Source organism: Nomascus leucogenys, chromosome 2 (genome assembly GCF_006542625.1).
Source record: "Nomascus leucogenys isolate Asia chromosome 2, Asia_NLE_v1, whole genome shotgun sequence".
In the NCBI taxonomy this organism is placed as follows: domain Eukaryota; kingdom Metazoa; phylum Chordata; class Mammalia; order Primates; family Hylobatidae; genus Nomascus; species Nomascus leucogenys.
In genome coordinates, this window is record NC_044382.1 from 11359809 (window position 1) to 11379463 (window position 19655).

The 19655-nt window shown below is 36.0% G+C and overlaps 1 protein-coding gene across 5 annotated transcripts in view; it reads right to left on the reverse strand.

Annotated features, from left to right (window-relative positions):
• The window catches only part of TENM2 (teneurin transmembrane protein 2), a 1389831-nt gene that overhangs the window by 880779 nt on the left and 489397 nt on the right, over positions 1-19655 (reverse strand). For all 5 annotated transcript variants that reach the window (XM_030825348.1, XM_030825333.1, XM_012505108.2 and 2 more), the window contains exon 4: positions 14421-14696. In XM_030825348.1, coding sequence (XP_030681208.1) covers positions 14421-14696 — 276 coding nt within the window. The remainder of the gene's footprint in view (positions 1-14420; positions 14697-19655) is intronic.

The following is a 19655-nucleotide window of genomic DNA, read 5'->3' on the forward strand; positions in this document are numbered from 1 at the left end:
TTATAAATTAACAATCTGATATAAAGTCCTGCATTCCAAACAATAGCTGACATACTTAATACGGAAAAAGAAATTCCCCACTCTACTCAGAGCTAGCATTTCTTCTTTGGTCAGTGCAACAATTTTAAATTGCTTTCTAGTTAGCCCCAATTTCTAATAAACCAAGTCAACTCCATAAATATATTTGGTGTTCTACCCCACAGAAAATAAGTAGCATGCTTTTGAAAATGTAGCCAAGTGATTTTCACACCAATAAGTGAACACTTTCAAGTGTTTGTATAAACAACAAGGTACAACAGGACCTGGAATCACTGTAGACATTGATCTGGGATCACTGTAGACATTGTAAAAGGCTAATACAAACTAAAAAGGGAGATGCATCATCCCAATATCTTTTTGTATGGAGAAGAAATACAAATCATGAAATAAAAATACATGTAGACAATGAATACATGAAGAGTTGCTCAGATTAAAGTGAAGGGAAGCCAGAATAAAAATATTTTGATCCATAATTTGGTAAAATATTAATGATCGCTCCCAGTGACTCTTGAGCTCAAGGACCCCGTGTGCCTGTTGATTCTCCCACAGTGCTGGTGCAAGAGTTCCTCTGAGGACACTGGTTGAAAAGGATTGCAATTTCACATAACTGTGTATGTTCTAACTCTTCTAGGAACTCATCCTAAGAAAAGAGTCAGGGATGTCCACAGGAATGTAGCTATAAAAAATTATTCGAACTGAATTACATGACACAACCTATCAAAACCTCCGGGACACAGCAAAGGTAGTTCTAAGAGGAAAGTTCATAGCCCTAAACGCCTGCATCCAAAAGTCTGAAAGAACACAAACAGACAATCTAAGGTCACACCTCAAAGAACTAGAGAAACAAGAAAAAACCAAACCCAAATCCAGCAGAAGAAGGAAAAAAAAACAAGATCAGAGAAGAATTAAATGAAATTGAAACAGAAAAATACAAAAGATAAAATGAAACAAAAGCTGGTTCTTTGCAAGGATTAATAAAATTGATAGACCATTAGCAAGATTAACTAAGGAAAGACGAGAGAAGATCCAAATAAGCTCAATAAGAAATGCAACAGGAGGTATTACAACTGACACCACAGAAATACAAAAGATCAGTCAATGCTACTACGAACACTATGCATAAACTAGAAAAACTAGAAGAGATGGATAAATTCCTGGAAAGGTACAACCCTCCTAGCTTAAATCAGGAAGAATTAGATACCCTGAACAGACCAATAACAAGAAGTGAGATTAAAACGGTAATTAAAAATTACCAAAAAAGAAAAGTCCAGGACCAGACAGATTCACAGCAGAATTCTACCAGACATTCAAAGAAGAATTGGTACTAACCCTATTGACACTATTTCATAAGATACAGAAAGAGGGAACCCTCCCTAAATTGTTCTATGAAGCCAGTATCAATCAAAACCAGGAAAGGACATAACCAAAAAAGAAAACTGGAGACCAATATCCCTGATGAACATAAATACTAAAATCCTTAACAAAATACTAGCTAACTGAATCCAACGACATATCAAAAAGATAATCCACCATGATCCGGTGGGTTCCATACCAGGGATTCAGAGATGGTTTAACATATGCAAGTCAATAAATGTGATTCACAGCATAAACAGAATTATAAGCAAAAATCACATGTTTATCTCAACAGATGCAGAAAAAACATTTGAAAAAATCCAGCATCCCTTTATGATTAAAACTCTCAACAAAATCAGCCAGCGTACGAGGTACATACCTCAAAATAATAAAGGCCACCTATGACAAACCCCCAGCCAACATAATACTGAATAGGGAAATGTTGAAAACATTCCCTCTGAGAACTGAAACAAAACAAGTATTCCCACTCTCACCACTCCTCTTTAACATAGTACTGGAAGCCCTAGCCACAGCAATCAGACAAGAGGAAGAAATAAAGGGCATCCAAATCTGTAAAGAGGAAGCCAAATCATCGCTGTTTGCTGATGATATGATTGTTTACCTAGAAAACCCTAAAGACTCCTCCAGAAAGCTCCTAGAACGGATCCAAGAATTCAGCAAACTTTCTGGATACAAAGTTAGTGTACACAAATCAGTAGCTTTTCTATACACCAACAGTGACCGAGTTGAAAATCAAATCAAGAATTCAACCCCTTTTACAATAGCCACAACAACAACAACAACAACAACAACAACAAAACACTTAGGAATATACCTAACCAAGGAGGTGAAAGACTTCTACAAGGAAAGCTACAAAACACTGCCTAAAGAAATCATAGATGACACAAACAAATGGAAACACATCCCATGCTCATGGATGGGTATAATCAATATTACAAAATGACCATGCTGCCAAAAGCAATCTACAAATTCAATGCAATTCCCATCAAAATATCACCATCATTCTTCACTGAATTAGAAAAAAATTCTAAAATTCATATGGAACCAAAAAAAAGTCAGCATAGCCAAAGCAGGACTAAACAAAAACAGCAAATCTGGAGGCATCACATCACCTGATTTCAAACTATACTATAAGGCCATAGTCACTAAAACAACACAGTACTGGTATAAAAATAGGCATATAAAAATGGGACAGAATAGAGAAGCCAGAAATAAACCCAAATACTTGCAGGAACTGACCTTCAACAACGCAAACAAAAACATAAAGTGGGGAAAGGACACGTTTTCAACAAATGGTGCTGCGATATTTGACTAGCCACATGTAGGAGAATGAAACTGGATCCTCATCTTCCACCTTATACAAAAATCATCTCAAGATGGATTAAGGACTTAAATCTAAGATCTGAAACTATAAAAATTCTAGAAGATGACATTGGAAAAATCCTTCTAGTCATTGGCTGAGGCAAGGATTTTATGACCAGGAACCCAAAAGCAAATGCAATAAAAACAAAGATAAATAACTGAGTCTTAATTAAACTAAAGAGCTTCTGGATGACAAAAGGAACAGTCAGCAGAGTAAACAGACAACCCACAGAGTGGGAGAAAATCTTCACAATCTATACATCTGACAAAGGACTAATACCCAGAATCTACAATAAACTCAAACAAATCAACAAGAAAAAAGTAATAATCCCATCAAAAAGTAGGCTAAGGACAAGAATAGATTATTTTCAAAAGAAGATATACAAATGGCCAACAAACATATGAAAAAATGCTCACCATCACTAATGATCAGGGAAATGCAAATCAAAACCACAATGCGATACCACCTTACTGCCCCAAGAATGGCTATAATCAAAAAATCAAAAAATAATAGATGTTGGCATGGATGCAGTGAACAGGGAACACTTCTACACTGCTGTTGGGAATGTAAACTAGTACGGCCAGCAAGGAAAACAGAGTGGATATTCATTGAAGAACTAAAAGTAGAACTACCATTTGATCCAGTAATTTCACTACTGGGTATCTACTCAGAGGAAAGTAAGTCATTATATGAAAAAGATACTTGCACACGCATGTTTATAGAAGCACAATTCACAACTGCAAAAACGTGGAACCAACCCAAACGCTCATCAATCAATGAGTGGATAAAGAAACTGTGAGAGATATACATATATATATATATATACATATATATATATGTATGTGTATATATATATATGATCATATATGATTATATATAATGGATTATATATATAATTTTATACATATATAATGGATTATATATATAATGGATTATATATATATAATGGATTATATATATAATGGATTATATATATAATGGATTATATATAATGGATTATATATATATAATGGATTATATATAATGGATTATATATATAATGGATTATATAATGGATTATATATATAATGGATTATATATATAATGGATTATATATAATGGATTATATATATATAATGGATTATATATAATGGATTATATATATATAATGGATTATATATAATGGATTATATATATATAATGGATTATATATAATGGATTATATATAACAGATTATATATATAATGGATTATATATATAATGGATTATATATATAACAGATTATATATATAATGGATTATATATATATAACGGTATATATATATATAATGGAATACTACTCAGCCATAAAAAGGAATGAATTAATAGCATTCACAGCATTATTCTAAGTGAAGTAACTCAGGGATGGAAAACCAAACATCATATGTTCTCACTTATAAGTGGGAGCTAAGGTATGAGGATGCAAAAGCATAAGAAAGACACAATGGACTTTGGGGACTCAGGGGGAAAGGGTGAGAAGGGGCTGAGGAATAAAATGCTACAAATAGGATGCAGTGTATACTGCTCAGGTGATGGGTGCACCAAAATCTCACAATCACCAGTAAATAACTCACTCATTTAACCAAACACCACCTGTTCTCCAATAACCTATGGAAGTAAAAAAAAAAAAAATTAAAATAAACCTAAAAAAACCCACAATATACTCCAAAAGTTAAAATGAGGAAATCAAAAAGTACAATAAAGATGAATGTAATGAGAAAGAAAAACTAAAGTAAATAAAGACAAGTAGAAAGCTTGAAAAAAAAATAGATCTCTTTCAAGCCTGATTAAAAAACATGAGAGATAAAAATCTAAAAGATTAGAGACGAGAAAGGAGATATAACTATAGTTACAGAAGCAATTAAACAAATTGCATGAGAATATGACTCATGAAGAAGCGGCAAGGATACAGAAGCAGAAATAATCTTCAAGAAACTATTAATCAACCTGGAATAGTTCTAGCCAACGTTCACCTACAACACACTTACTGTGCCCTTAAAAATAATATTATGACTTCCTTCCTCGTGCAAAGCAATATTTGATGCTACTTTATTATTTAATCATTTGGTTAAATATTAGAAACACTGGAGTCTAATTGTTGTAATAGTGTATTCTACATGTAAGCAGAATAGATTGCACTGTAAGGAACACTCCCTGTACTGCAGGAGTGTAGGATTATGTACCTCCTCCTATTTTCCTGCTATTCAGCATAAAATTATATGCTTTTTGAATTTTATCATCTTAGTTACTAATATTCAGCATTCATATGGTAGTCAGAGGTTAATTTCTCCTACTGAAATGCCAAGAAGTAGGTAGACTCTTTGTGGTATAAGGGTTTCTGGAGTCCTTCTACCTGGACTACTGCTTCCCTTTCTGATATCACTTCTAACTTTGTTACTTTCCATCCAGACGTGTGTGTGTGTGTGTGTGTGTGTGTGTGTGTGTGTGTGTATGCGCGAATGCGCGTGCTGTATCTGTGTGTTTTAATCAGATGCTTCCTAAAATATTGCAGTCTTTGCTCACATAAACTTTCAATAGTTCTGTATTATCTGCTTGATCAGACCTTAACTCCTTAAGATGAAGCTCACAGATGTTGGTCATCTGATTGCTACACATCTATTCATGTATTTCTACTGCTATTCAATCAAATCAGTATATTCCAATTATCCTGACTAGAGTTGGAATTTTTTCTAGACTAGAAAGTGTTCCCTGAAAAATAATCATCATCTTCACCTCACCTCCCATTCTCCAACCACCATACACTCTGGCTTTTCTTCATTTAGAATATCCATCATCTCATTTCCATACACAAAATTCCTGACCCCTATTTACAACCTAATTAAAACCATACCTTCTCAAAGCTTCCCTTACTGTACCAGTATGCTAACATACATAATGTTTATTTTCTTCTCTCCCTATTGAGGTTAGACAGGAATGTCTCTGTAAATGCATAGGAGTGCTTGGTTTCTTCAAGAAACAACAAAGTCAGTATTTCGTCTAGGAAGTGCAAGTCAGCAGACAGAATTAAAAGAAAAAGAATAGGAATTTTACTATAACATAGTTAGGTATCATTAGCACATATGGTCATTACCATTACAAAGACAGCCAAACAGTTTGCCACAAAATAATGAATTATCCAAATATTTTGAGGAGTGAGTGGTTGCTTAGGCTTAATTTCCTGGGAAATAAAAGGTCTAAAACAATCAACATAAGTCTTTTGGACACATCTCCAATGTATACATTTCTGTATTTATGTAACCTGTTCACATACGCTGTGTGTGTGCATGTGTATGTGTGTATATACATATACCAATAAATTACTTGCATCATAAAACATATTCAAAAGTCAAAATTTTAAAGAACAAGTGAAAATGAAGGTAAATTTATATGGAAGTTTATTATTTTTTTTTATCCTGCACCAGTTTATCATGATGTTCAAACCATATCTTGGAGACATGATCTCACTAGTTTTAACAAGAGGATAGAATGAAATAATAAAAAAATTAGCTCATGGAGTAGGTGATTAGGCCCTGCTGGATGCAGGGTGGGGAGGGAAAGTGTTGGGGGAAAGACGAAAGTTGGAAAAGGAAGAGGGACATATTGCCAAGAAAGCGGATTCTCCACCAAGTCAAATATTTCTCTGACAGATTCAAACTGGTTCAGAGTTCCCCAGAGGCAAGAGTTCTTACGTGGGACTTGAGAAAACATGGGTGTTTTTCCGTGGATTCTGACTTACATGGGTGAGACAGCATCATTGGTTTAAGGGATCTAAGGCTTTAAAGGGCATGCTCCTTGATGTAACATGACCCATAGAGTTCAAGACCCAAGAAGGTCAACACAGGTTTCTCTTCTCTCTCTCCCCCCAAAACTATATGCTACAAAATGTCTACAGTTCTCATTTTGGTATTTTCGTATATGGCCTTCATTTCCCTGGAATTTGGTCAATTTATATTTATTGATTTCTATCCCTCTCAATAACATCCGTCTTCCCAACAAAGCACCTTCCCCACCATGCACACACAACACAGACACACAAAGAGACACACACACACACAATGGCTTTGTCCAAAGAAGAGCAATTAGCAATTACTTGAAATCTTTTAAGAAATAAGTCCCCCCACCCCAAATTAACGCATCTCCTCATCTGAGAGTACTTTTCTATTTTTCACCAATATTGAATAAAACAACACATAGTTTTATCTTTATATTTGTGTGCATATTAAAATGTGCATATCTAAGCACAGTGTGGTAGCTTTCAAACACCAATTTTCTTCTTTAAAAATTCCTTTCAAAGATCCTTTTTGATTATTGAATGTGTCATAGTCTATTTCTTGCATAACATACTACAAAAAATACTTCCCAAAACTCCTCCAGTGCCTAACTTTCTCACTGTGAGTTCATGCCCCTTTTTTCATGATTAACACAGATGGAAAGACTGCTGTGGTGTTTATCTTTTTGATTCCCCTCAGAATAGTATAACTTTGCATAAGTTATCTCTTAACCTACTCTTTTTCAAAGAATGCGTACTCAAATATTTCAGTCCCTTTTCCTTAGGAAACATGCTCATATTTCAGTTATATTTTCTTCTTCACAAATAAGAAATGAGGATAGGGAGTGAGAGTCACTCCTGAATGTTCCTTGGCTATCTTGCTTATCCACTGGTTGAAGAACAGTCCTGGTTTGTGGAACACTGTTTCTGACTCGCTGGTTCCCAGCTTAGCATTAGCTAACATTGCTCCACGTCTTTCTCTCTTGGCATACTGGAGGTCTTCATCTATCACTGCATGTCTCTCTTCTAGCCTTCGCTTTATTGTCTCCAACTTCATTATTACAGACCCCATAAACCATTTGCTGGATCAAAACTGAACATAATTAGCACAAAGTCATTTTCCTCCTCTTTAAATGGCTTCCTCCTGAAAAGCCCTGGGGTTTTCCTCAATCAGCTGAAGTAGCTAAAGTTTTCAAAGTAGGTTTTCCCTCCATCTATTTCCAAATAGTCCACCTAAATACTGTTACATTAAAATAGATTTAAGAATATGTGTTAAATCAAATACTCTGACCTTAATTTTTCAGTACTTCAGGGCATCTACTACTTTGGAAAATGGAGTTGACACATTACCCACTTAAACTCACTCCCCACATATACAATTATTTTATTACTTTCCAAATTAAATTGATTGTAATTTGATTTAATTTTATCTGAAGCATTTAAATCTAAATGCCTTAAAACCATTTTAGAAATTTAGTAGAGCAAAATTAAACCCACTTTGCAGATGGAGCAAACTTACCAAAAGAAGTAAAATTCTAACTCTGAATACACGAACCCATAAAATTGCTGAGTTCTAGCTTTCCACAATTTCTATATCTGATTTCCATGAAGATTGTATGTAGGTCAGGGCTGATAACTCAAGGGTCTACAAAGGCGAAGTCAGACCTTAAACAACAGTGTAGCCTGGAGGAAGATCAGGTGACCTCAAAGACATGGAATCTATCCAGAACTGCTACTGCTTCTAACCTGATCTGTCCCGACCAAAACCTGAACCAGTGTGACTGAATCTTATGTTTTGAGAATGGCCAAAAACAAAAATTTCTAATATAAAATCTCTTACTTTTAAAATGTTGGTTGTTAATCTAAAAATGTTTGATACTGCACTAATCAAATTAAACAATTCAAACTGGATTCAGCCTGTAGACTAACATGCACTTCGTAACTTCTGTTTTTAACTATCCCATAAACCACTTAGCCACACCGTAAACTCCTTTAACATTCCTCAAACTAAGTTGACGGAAAGCAGGAAAGAATAATTTTCTAGAAGTTTCTTACAGCTAACACTTAAATAATACTCAAAATTAAATCACAAGTAACATTTTTAGTTTCACGTATAAGCCTATATACATAATGCCCACATACGTGGAATTTCTATCCTATTTACAAATCTATTATTAATACCTCAAATTTTCTTCTACCTGCTATGCCTTAGTTTCAGAATGGCTAATTGAAGTGCCTCGTTACTTCTCATACATTCTTCTCTAACCCGTTTACTTTGATATTATTTTCTGAGCAGGCTTCTTCTGATTCAATTGTCTGTAGAAAATTTATACTATCAACTTCCTTAGCTTTAACTCATCTTATTTATGACCTTAATTCTCAATGCATGGCACATCTCTCCCACCTATTAGATAAATTTAATTTGATCATTGACAACAACTAAACTTAAAAAAATGACTGAACAATAAGCAAAAAAAGAGTTTTCTGACTGAAGAGGATTCCGATCGTGAACGGACAAAAACATTTTGCTTCTTACCATTTTACTGCCTTCGCAGCAAAAAGAGCAACTCAACTGAAGTTAAAGTACTGATATCAGGAACTCAGCAGCTTAAAACCAAATGATTATCCACCAAGCCCAATGTCTCCCCGAAGGCCTGGAGATTACACATGTAATAATCAGGCTGCCCTTGCCAAAAGGAAGGCTTAGTGCTTCATTTTATTTTTTGTATTTATTGAATGGAGCCATTCCTTGATAGCCCCTGGGAGCATTAACAAACATGAAAGAAACCACCAAAGGAAAGAAAGAAATATATAAATAACTAAAGACCATGCCACTAAAGTTTATAATCTGGAAAGTGCAGTACTGAAATAAGGCACAGACTCCTCCACTCCTCGAAGTACTCTGTTCTACTTCACAGTAACGTAAGAATTGCTTAATTTGCCAAAAACGTAAACCTCTAAAGTCTCATACGAGTCCATTTGCAGAACATCAATCCTTTCACTTGTAGCTTCCATATCATGCCATGTGACAATGTGATATTCTTACATTTTGCCTCTGCTTGTATGTTATTATCAGCTGGGTTTTAGCATCATAGTAATCATATATTAAGACCCCCCCATTAATAAACTTTTTAAAAATAAGTTTTCTCTATAGCCTCTAATACCTGGACTTTGAGGGAACTGAATTAGAAAAAGGTAAAGGAGACCATTCTTTCATTTAGGAATGGAAAAGACAGAACCTATGATTTTTTGTGTCTATGTCCTTCATTTTTTTAAATCCATGATAACTCATTTCATATTCTTCTTTATAATGGTATTCTTTTAAATGTACAGGTAAATAAAATAAAGCTTAAAAACACAAATTGAAATCAATGTCATCCAAATGGCTTAAAACTTTGTTCTGGGTTTTTGTTTTTTTTTTGTATGTTTATAAATTTTGTTTTAAGAAATTGAGACAACCATTTTCTTTAGGTTCCATGGAAATTGGCTTCATAAAATGTGGCTGGAAAAGAAATCATCCCTTATCAACATCAAGCACAGTCAAATATGAATGTATGCTTTTTGTAGCTACCTCTTCCACTATTCTTACCACTGACTTTTCACTTCCTTAAGAGCAAAATTATGGGCCTTTGGCTAGGTCTGGAGCTCGTAGTAAGTTTTTATGTCTGTTCCAGGCATTCACAGTGATTTTACGTGAGGGATTAGGGAGAAGAAAGGAGTAGAGTGGGTTATAAAATACAAAGTTAATTTGAGCATGTAAGAGTAATAGAGTGGGAGTAGAAATAGAATCCCACTCGCATGTTTAGTTTGTGTTTACTTAAGAAACGCTCCAATGCTAGATTTATTGAGAAGCCGCTTTCTGGAGAGAAAGGAGAAAAATTTAAGTAACTCACCTTAAATGACAAATGAATGCAACTTGGTTGGCAGTAACAATCTAAGGACATTGTCCCTGGTGCTAAGGAAAATCCTTCCTTCCCTCAGGCTTCATTCCTCATGTCTCAGTTAACAAGCAGTGAGTACCTGGGTGTGTTGGAACTCTGCCGAGGAGACAGATACGCTACAGACCTTTTGCCAAAAGGACTCAATCTAATAGAATCTGTGTTTCACAAATACACTTTACATAAATCCATTACGTGCCCAGAGCCAGCTTGTTTTATAAATGCATTTTGTGAAATGCAGTGGAATTAACCCAACATTTATATTACAGCCTCAAAGTACATTATGAGGATTGTAAATTTCCCAATTACAACAGATGAAAATGAACATTATACTTTTTTACTTTGGGTGGACATGGAGAGGGGAGGGGAAGAATAACTTTCTTAAAGGTTTAACCAACACCAGATTTCATTTACTTCCATTTCTGGCTTCCTATTTCATATCAACTTTATTTTGTTTTTTGTTTTTTGTTTTTGTTTTTGTTTTTTCCCTTTCTGGATTTCCAGTGAAATAACTGAAACTAGAATCCTGCTGGAAGAAAAAAAAAAAAACAAGGAAATTTTTAAGTCCCAAGGTGAAGAGATCGCCTAAGGGAGTCAAGAGAACATAGACTAGATTTTTACAGTTTGTGCTACTTTGCATCTTTAAAGAGGCAATTAGTTATTCTTGTGTATTAGTGACTGCCCCTTTTTCTCCATAACTCAGATAATACAAATGGCCTTAGAGAGGACATATTTTAAGTGGGACATTGATTACCGAACGAAAGTATGGATTCTAATTTAAAGTTACTAGGAAAGCCCTTTCAAATCTCACAGCAGCAAAAACTTGGCCGGGCTGTTCTCAACTCTCATTGCCATTTCTAGCCAAATCATAATTGACTTCAAGATAGGATTAACGAACCTGAAAAGATAACATGAATCGGAGAGTTTTATCGATTTGAAGCAACCCAATCCAAGGCAGTACAATGTTAATGCAGAGGCTAAATCAGTGAGTACAGGATGAAGCACTATGGTGTCTCTATTACCAAAAACAAAAGAAAGCAAAGAAAGACAGGATCATCTGTTTGATGGGACTGTCAAATTATCCAATGAGTCATTTTTGTCACAGCAGCACGTAGGAAGCACGATCAACATTGATCTAGGGAGAACTGTTGGCAAAGTTAAAGATTTTACTATATGACTTTGCAGACTGAATATGCACTTCATATTACCAAAAAGGAAGTTGGTTTCTGAGATCTGTCTTCACTCATTAACTATGCTTAGCAAAATCACAACTGGAATTTTTTAAGGGAGATTTTTAAATAAACACGGTGAAAAATCCATGTATCCCAAAATCCCACCAAGACATGAAATTAAAACATATGGAATCCCACAGAAAAGATTCATTTTATGACCATGTATCTTTAAAACCTAAAATTAAATTGGAGAGCTTCTTTCTCAAGGTATAGATTCCTGTTACTTCCTCTTCAAGAAAGGCATACCTAAAAGGTTATTGATTTGGTTCTGAAGGACACAGTGTTTATTATGGAGGAAGCCATCGCTGGGTACAAGTGTGAGAAATTAATGATGGCTTTGTAAGTGTCCATGCCGTGGTGTGGAACCAGTGGGGCAACTGTCAATCTATATGATAATACATTCCCAAACTTCATAAAATCAGTGATGTGAAAAAGCATTGATTTCTTTGTGAGCTAAACAGAATTCGTCAGAGAGAAAGAGCAAGAAGTTTACTGAAGTTAACACCTCTGCCTGCAGAGTTGCTCATACTTCAATTTTTATTTGCTTAAAGAGTTTATGATGTGATGTGTAAAATTTCTTATTTTTATTTCTGGCCAAGAATGAGAACGGAAGATACATTATGTACCTCTTTTGAATATGTAAAATATTGAAAAAATGTTTTAAAAAGAAAAACAAAGACATTCTACCTGTATATTTTAAAATAACCATCTCTCACCTAGTTTGAACACTGGCTTCAATACCTCCTACCAGCCACACTCACATACAGAGTTGCTTAGTGCTTCTAAGAACATTTCTCTTTATGTAATTCTGACTGCATTGCAACTAGCACTATAGGAAAGAATCAGGACACTGTATCTAAGGGTTTATTTCTTATCAGTATGCAGGGATTTATATAGACTCGCAGAAAGTAAAAATTATTCAAATATGATGTTTCAAATAATACTGAATAAAATGAAACTACTATTGGTCTATCAAATATATGATTAATTTCAGATTTTTTTCATCCATAACTCTTCTAGGTAAATTCATGGCAACCATTTTTGTGCCCTTGGCTTCACCGGAAACAGTCCCTTATTAGATGAGTTTTTAAGATGCATATACCTTAAATGGGAGAAGGTGCAGGTCTATAAATATGTATCAATAACTCTGTATAGATGGTTCCCTCTATAGGTATAAGAATACCAATTATGAGGGACTTGCTAAAATTCCTTATTTAAAATGTGCCACAAATTCTTGGATTACAAGTGATTTTATTTATTAGGCAATCAAATTGCCTTCATTTAAATAGTATCTGACACACACAATGGAGTTGAAAAAGGACATCAGTAAATGGATTCAACGTATGCTTTTATGGAAACTTCTAAAAGTAATTTCCTATTAAATAAGCACCTCAGAGTGTCAAATGTGCCAAGTGTCAGAATTTTGTTAAAATTCAAAAGGAGTCAAGTGCAGATTTTTCCTTGAGAGTACACCTTGATTAGCTACATGAACGGAGGCATAAGTAAGACACATCCCCTTGTCCCCACTGTAGAATAAATTATTTCAAAATTAAACATAAATTTAAATGCAAAAAAGTGACATCTTTTTGAGTATGTGCGACTTACCCAGGAAATGATGTATTTTCAACACAGTTTTGAGATTAAATGATATTTAGCTATGCTTTTGCATTCACAACAAGCTGTCCGCCTGCAAATTTCCTTTTTCTTTTTTAAATGAAATATTTAAAGCTACTCTGGCAGAAGTTTATAATATTTTATATAAACATTCTTAACTGATCTATTTGTAAACATTTTAATGGTAATGGTAATTCTTTTAGCAAACATGCAATCTCTTCATAACAAACCACATAGCATTTGATGTTTTCTTCTTAAATCAGCTGTAACCTAATGCAATTTATCTTTTTAAAAAAATGTTTTTGACTAAACGCACTTCGGAATTGCTCAGAAACCCACAAAAAAGCACCTTATCTCTTTAATGACTTGCTTAGGCTTCTCTATACTTACTGCTTAATGATCGGAAGGATTTAATTTTCCAAGTTTCATTAAAACCCACCTAGAAAGCTGATGGATAGGCAATAGTGATTTGTGACAGAAGATGGGGGAAACCATTAACCTACACAGGTGCCAAGGGAAAGGAAAACATATAAAGAATTCTTTTTTTGAAGACAAGTCTCTTCCTATTTGTCATTATTAAGCTCCAGAGCATCTGTTCTAAGTTTGATCTTCAATACGGATATGAGGCATTGCCGCCTGGAAATGAAAGTCTAAGATAAGGTGGGATTCTTAAGAGATCTTCATGAAAAAAAATAACCCAGGTTTCCATTTACTGGGAAGGGGAAATCAATACAAAGACCTAGAAACTTGTGGAGAGAGGACATTTTCTAGGTATAGCTCATAGTTTATCAAGCTGCCTCTTTTGCAATGTAATTTACTTGCTAATAAGACCAACGGACTACACCTGAATGCTGTGTTATCAGAATGTGATTTTAAAATTCTCTTTTCATTTCTTGTGTGCTGGAGGGTTGCTGGTTTATTTCCCGCCCCCGCAGCTCACACTGGGTAGACAAGGTCGATTTCAAAGAAAATGAATGGTTTTATGACGCCTCTTCATTAAAAAACAAAAACATTCAAAGCCCCACGTGGTGCAGTACACAGAACATTAAAAGGTATTTAAGATGCAGGCCTACCGTTCTCATCATCTGATTTGTTTTCATTGTCAGAGTCAGTCAGGGTAAGGGCCGAGTTTTCACGACTGGACAGGCCGGAACTGCGCCTGGATTTTATCCCTCTCCCCCACAGTCTGATGGCGTGTTCTGGAGACATCCCTCCCTCGGTGTCAGAGTCAGCGTCAGACCCTGTGCTAAGGGAGTAGCCCTGGTGAAGGATCCCCATGTCGGAGCAGTAACCGCTTCGGTGTGGGGAGGGCTCACAGATGCCCAGTTCGGCAAGGGTGAAGTTGGTTCCTAGGGCGACAGTGACAGAGAAGCTGATTAAAATTTGTGAGATGCTTTACAAAGTTAAAATCTATTCTTACAAAAAAGCAGCCACTTTTCCCATCTGACAGATACTCAAATTCACCATGGTGTACAGAAACAGATCTTGGACAAGAGTATTCAGGACAGTGGGATACCTTTGAAAAACAAAAGAGAGAAGGTAAATATCGATTATAGGACAAAATGCTCAGATTTTATTTCAGAGTTTAGGCATGTTGACACTGTTGTCTAGGTAGCTCCATATAGCTGAAAAAACCCTGAACGTATCAAAATAGCTAATATACACCAAGTGCTTACTTGTGCACCTTTTATTTTGCAACTTTTATTTTATATTTTTTAATGTTTTGCAACTTTATGAAGATGATAATATTACTGCAATCCTTTTGTAGATGAGGAAACTGGGGACCAGAGGATTTAAGGCACTTATCCAAGGCCATGCATCTTGATGGTCGCCAATACCTGGATCTGATCCCTATGCAGGGATCAGATTAAGGTTCAGGTCTTACAGCTTTAACCCTCTAATAAATATGAGTGGCAGCTAGAAGACCCGGGTGCCCGTCCTAGCTTTCCACTGACAAGTCTCATTTATGGCAATAACTCCACGAACCCCAATTTTCTCATCTATAATATCTGGGCATTAATCTCTTAAAATCTTCTCAGGGTGATTGTGTGCCTCATATAACATGTGACAAACTAGTCGTTTTTAATAAATGCTATCACGCGTTGCTTAAAGAGAGGGATACATTCTGAGCAATGCGTCCTTAGGTGATGTTTGCTCTGAGAACATCAGAGTGACTTACACAAACCTAGATGGTCTAGCCTATTACACACCTAGGCTTAGGTTTAGCCTACTGCTCTTACACTACAAACCTGCACAGCATGTTACTGTACTGAATACCGTAGGCAAAGTAACATAGTGACAAGTATTTTTTTATTTAAACATAGAAAAGATACACTAAAAATACAGTATTACAACCCTACAAGACCAATGTTGTATATGTGGTCCATCGTTGGCAGAAATGAGGTTATGTTAGGTATGTATATGTAACGTGTCAATGAAATCAGCATCCTAAGGATGAAGAGCTAGTCCTTTGGTTTTTAAATGGTATCAAAGAATCTCTCTTTGCTAACACAATTTAAAGCCACAAGTTGGCTTCACTTATGGAAAGTGAATGTGTGCACATGGGGACCTATAAGCGGTGAACTCATGATCTGACAGGGAGCAAGGAGAATAGGTTTTTATTGAACACGTTGTCATGTTCTATCAACACGTGTGTTATTAGGTGTCAGAAAACGGGCCAGATACCTTTAGGCTTTATGCCATTTAAATACCATCATAGCCCAGCATTTTAGCTGTTGACATCACCACTTCTTACAAAGAGAGGTTAAACACCACGTCCAAGGTCACATCTGGGCACACAGCAGATCCAGATTCACCTCTGTACCTGCAGACCCCCAACTTGTGCTGCTTCTATAGTGTCAGCAGTCTCCAGCAAAAGCAAACCTGGCAACATTTTTGTGCAGTTTATTTATTTGTGTGCTTTACTATTTGGCTCCTTAAAAGATATTTTAAGGTTTCAATGCAAAATAGATAGAATCATGTGGTCCATTCTGCTTACTGATGTATAATGCTGATTTTTTTTTGTCTTTAACCAATTTATGACAATGAAAAAAATGCAGTGAAGAAATGCACTTCTCTGCTGTGAGTGGAGAAAACCTCATAAATAACACCAAAGCTGGGAGTTTACCCACACTACGTATATCTATTACATTAAGATCATTCCTTATCATTCACGTCTCTAAACTCTTGATGTAACTTGACACTCTATGGTAGCCTACATACTCGATATCATTTTTTACCTTTTATTTTACAAAGCACCAAGCCACCGTTTAGTTCACATTAACCTAGTGGGATTTTAATTGGTAATAGACATATGTCTTTTTATTCTGAGTTTTTTTCTTGTCTTCACTGCACACTGAGCTTTCCCAGCCTAATTTGGTTGTGTAAATGGAATCAAGCCCAATTCTATCCATAATTGTCTCTTCAGAATGAAACTTATTCATTGGAGAGCTAACCCAAGTGCAGGTTCCTGTCAGCATGGGGTGATTACCCACTACCTGTGCAGTGAAGAGGGAAGTCCTCTCTGCCATCAGCACACTGCTAAGTGCTGCTGTTTATTCCCTGGGTACAGTTTATCATGCTCTCTGAAATTCTCTGCCCAGTGTATTCTGTTCCAGTTTGCATCCTTGGTACTGTCTCATAATTATACATTAAAATTTATATTTCAGTCTCAGTAGTCTATGAAAATGAAGTTACTGGGTGTGTGTGTATGTGTGTATACATAATGTTACAAGATCTTTCTATTGTTGCTTTTCTCATCCTTAAGTCATTGAAAAAAAGTCATTTTATATTAATATTCTTCCATCTTGTCCTTAGAAATCAAGTTCCTTCTGGACAGAGTCGTAAGATATGTTGCCTCATTTTCCCACAATAAATGAAAACCCAAACTAAAACACACATATTTTTATTCCGCATGTGAGGATTTGTAGCTACATAATCCCATTTAAAACGGATTAGGTGTGTATTAAGACAACTTTTAACATGGTTTTCCCACATCTCATTGTCTAGAACTAGTTTCAAAGACCTCCTCGGGTAAGAAGAAACAGTTGTATGAGGACAGGAGGCTCTGAAGAGCATTGCATGTGGTTTTTGGCCTGGGTTCCAGAGGTAACAGTGGGCTGAGGCCATGGGAGAACATGGAATACACACAGTGCCCCTTCTTTAGTTAAAATTACTTGATAAGAAAATGAAATCTTATTTTTATGAGAAAACAAACTTGAGATCTTCACGAATCAAGTAAGATTTGCATACATTTAAAAAGTAACCACAAATGTTAGAAAAGAAAAAGTGCACTTTAAGAGTTTCAACTTCAAGCTTATAGGCCCCGAGCCACAAAGGAACAGCCTTGTAAAGAACATTGGAAGCTCTGTGCTGAATTTGCCAGGAAAAGGTAAATGGGTATGTTTACATTGGTATATAGAAAGGAAGATTTTCCTCTGAAATCACGATTGACTTTTTTTAAAAATTACCTTTTCATCTTCACCTTCCAACAGGTTCATTCCTTGCCAGTGCCACCATTTCCCCACAATTCCTAGTTTGGTGTCTTTCTACTCTCCACTGACTCAAAGAATAGGAACCTCATTTTAAGTATTAATACCCGGGACAGGTTCTGGACCAAGCTTTTTCCAGGTATGCTGGCTTAACATATGAAGCTGGTGAGCCATATACTCAGGAGAAAGAAAAAAAATGGGTCTATCCAGTTATTAAATCATTCAACAAATATTTATTGTTCCTGGTACTGTGCGAGGCATCAGGGGTATAACAGTGTGCATTATAAAAATATAGTCCATGACATTTACAGTCTAATCAGGGAAAAAGGCATTAATCAAAGAATCACATAAACAAAGTGCAATCCATATACTGATAAATATTACATAGGAAAAGAACAGGCTGGGCGCAGTGGTTCACTCCTGTAATCCTAGCACTTTGGGAGGCCAAGGCAGGCAGATCACCTGAGGTCAAGAGTTCAAGACCAGCCTGACCAACATGGATAAACCCCATTTCTACTAAAAATATAAAATTAGCCAGGCGTGGTGGCGCATGGCTGTTATCGCAGCTACTCGGGAGGCTGAGGCAGGAGAGTCGCTTGAACCCGGGAGGTGGAGGTTGCGGTGAGCTGAAGTTGCACCATTGTACTCCAGCCTGAGCCTGAGCAACAAGAGTGAAACTCCATCTCAAAAAAAAAAGAAAGAAAAAAAAAGAACAGTGAGCCAGGGAGGTCACCTAGTGGTGCAAGCCTCATGCCTTCACAGCCTGTTCACCAGCTGTTCATCTAGTTTGGGGTGAACACTCCAAAGGGCTGGGGATTTACTCTATTGAGAAGCTATCACACATACCTACTTCAGTTTGCTCATACCATACCCAGTTTTCCCAAATATTCCTCTATATGGATTGATTTCCAACCATTGTTTTCCATGTATTTTATCTTACAGCAAGAAGCCCTGCATTCTATACAGACTTCTCAGAATGTAAATTCGTATGGAAGCATTTTTAATACTAGCTCAACTTACCATTTTGCACTTACTTTGCTCATCGATGGAAGACTGATTTTGCTCTAATTCATCTTGCATAATTATGTTTTTAGTAAGCTCCGTGGCAGCTTTGAATGAAAGAGAGAAACTACTCATTGTGTGATTCTCCAAGCTAAGATTTCTAGTGGAAAGCCATGAACCCTTCATTTCTTCTTTACTATCTTTCAGAAAGATAACAAGGAGGCACAATATATCAGTATTCATGGAATACATATGTATTATTTATCTTCTATCTGCCTCCAGTCTCCTGATATCACTGATTAAAGTGCAAATAGATGATGTGCCAATACATTTATTTCAGGTATGTGCTCTATGGCTGTTGCCAATAACTCACCCAGTGTGGCCCCATGGTACATTATCGAGGCCAGAATCAATATTTTTATAGATAAGTGATTACATGCAATCTATAATATTTACATAAAGCAATTTTAGTGTAATTTAAGGTTGGGAAAGAATGTTAACGTCTAAAAACTGTTCAGTGATCAAAAGAGGGGAACACAAGTCTTAAAACAACTCTCTTGATAAATATCTCGGACGTTAAATTGTCTTTTCTTGATCGTAACCACAGTGTATAATCCAGATCCTCTCCATGCCTTTTTTTTTTTTTTTTTTTTTTTTTTTGAGACGGAGTCTCGCTCTGTCGCCCAGGCTGGAGTGCAATGGCGTTATCTTGGCTCACGGCAAGCTCCAACTCCCGAGTTCACGCCATTCTCTTGCCTCAGCCTCCCGAGTAGCTGGGACTACAGGCGCCCGCCACCACACCCAGCTAATGTTTTG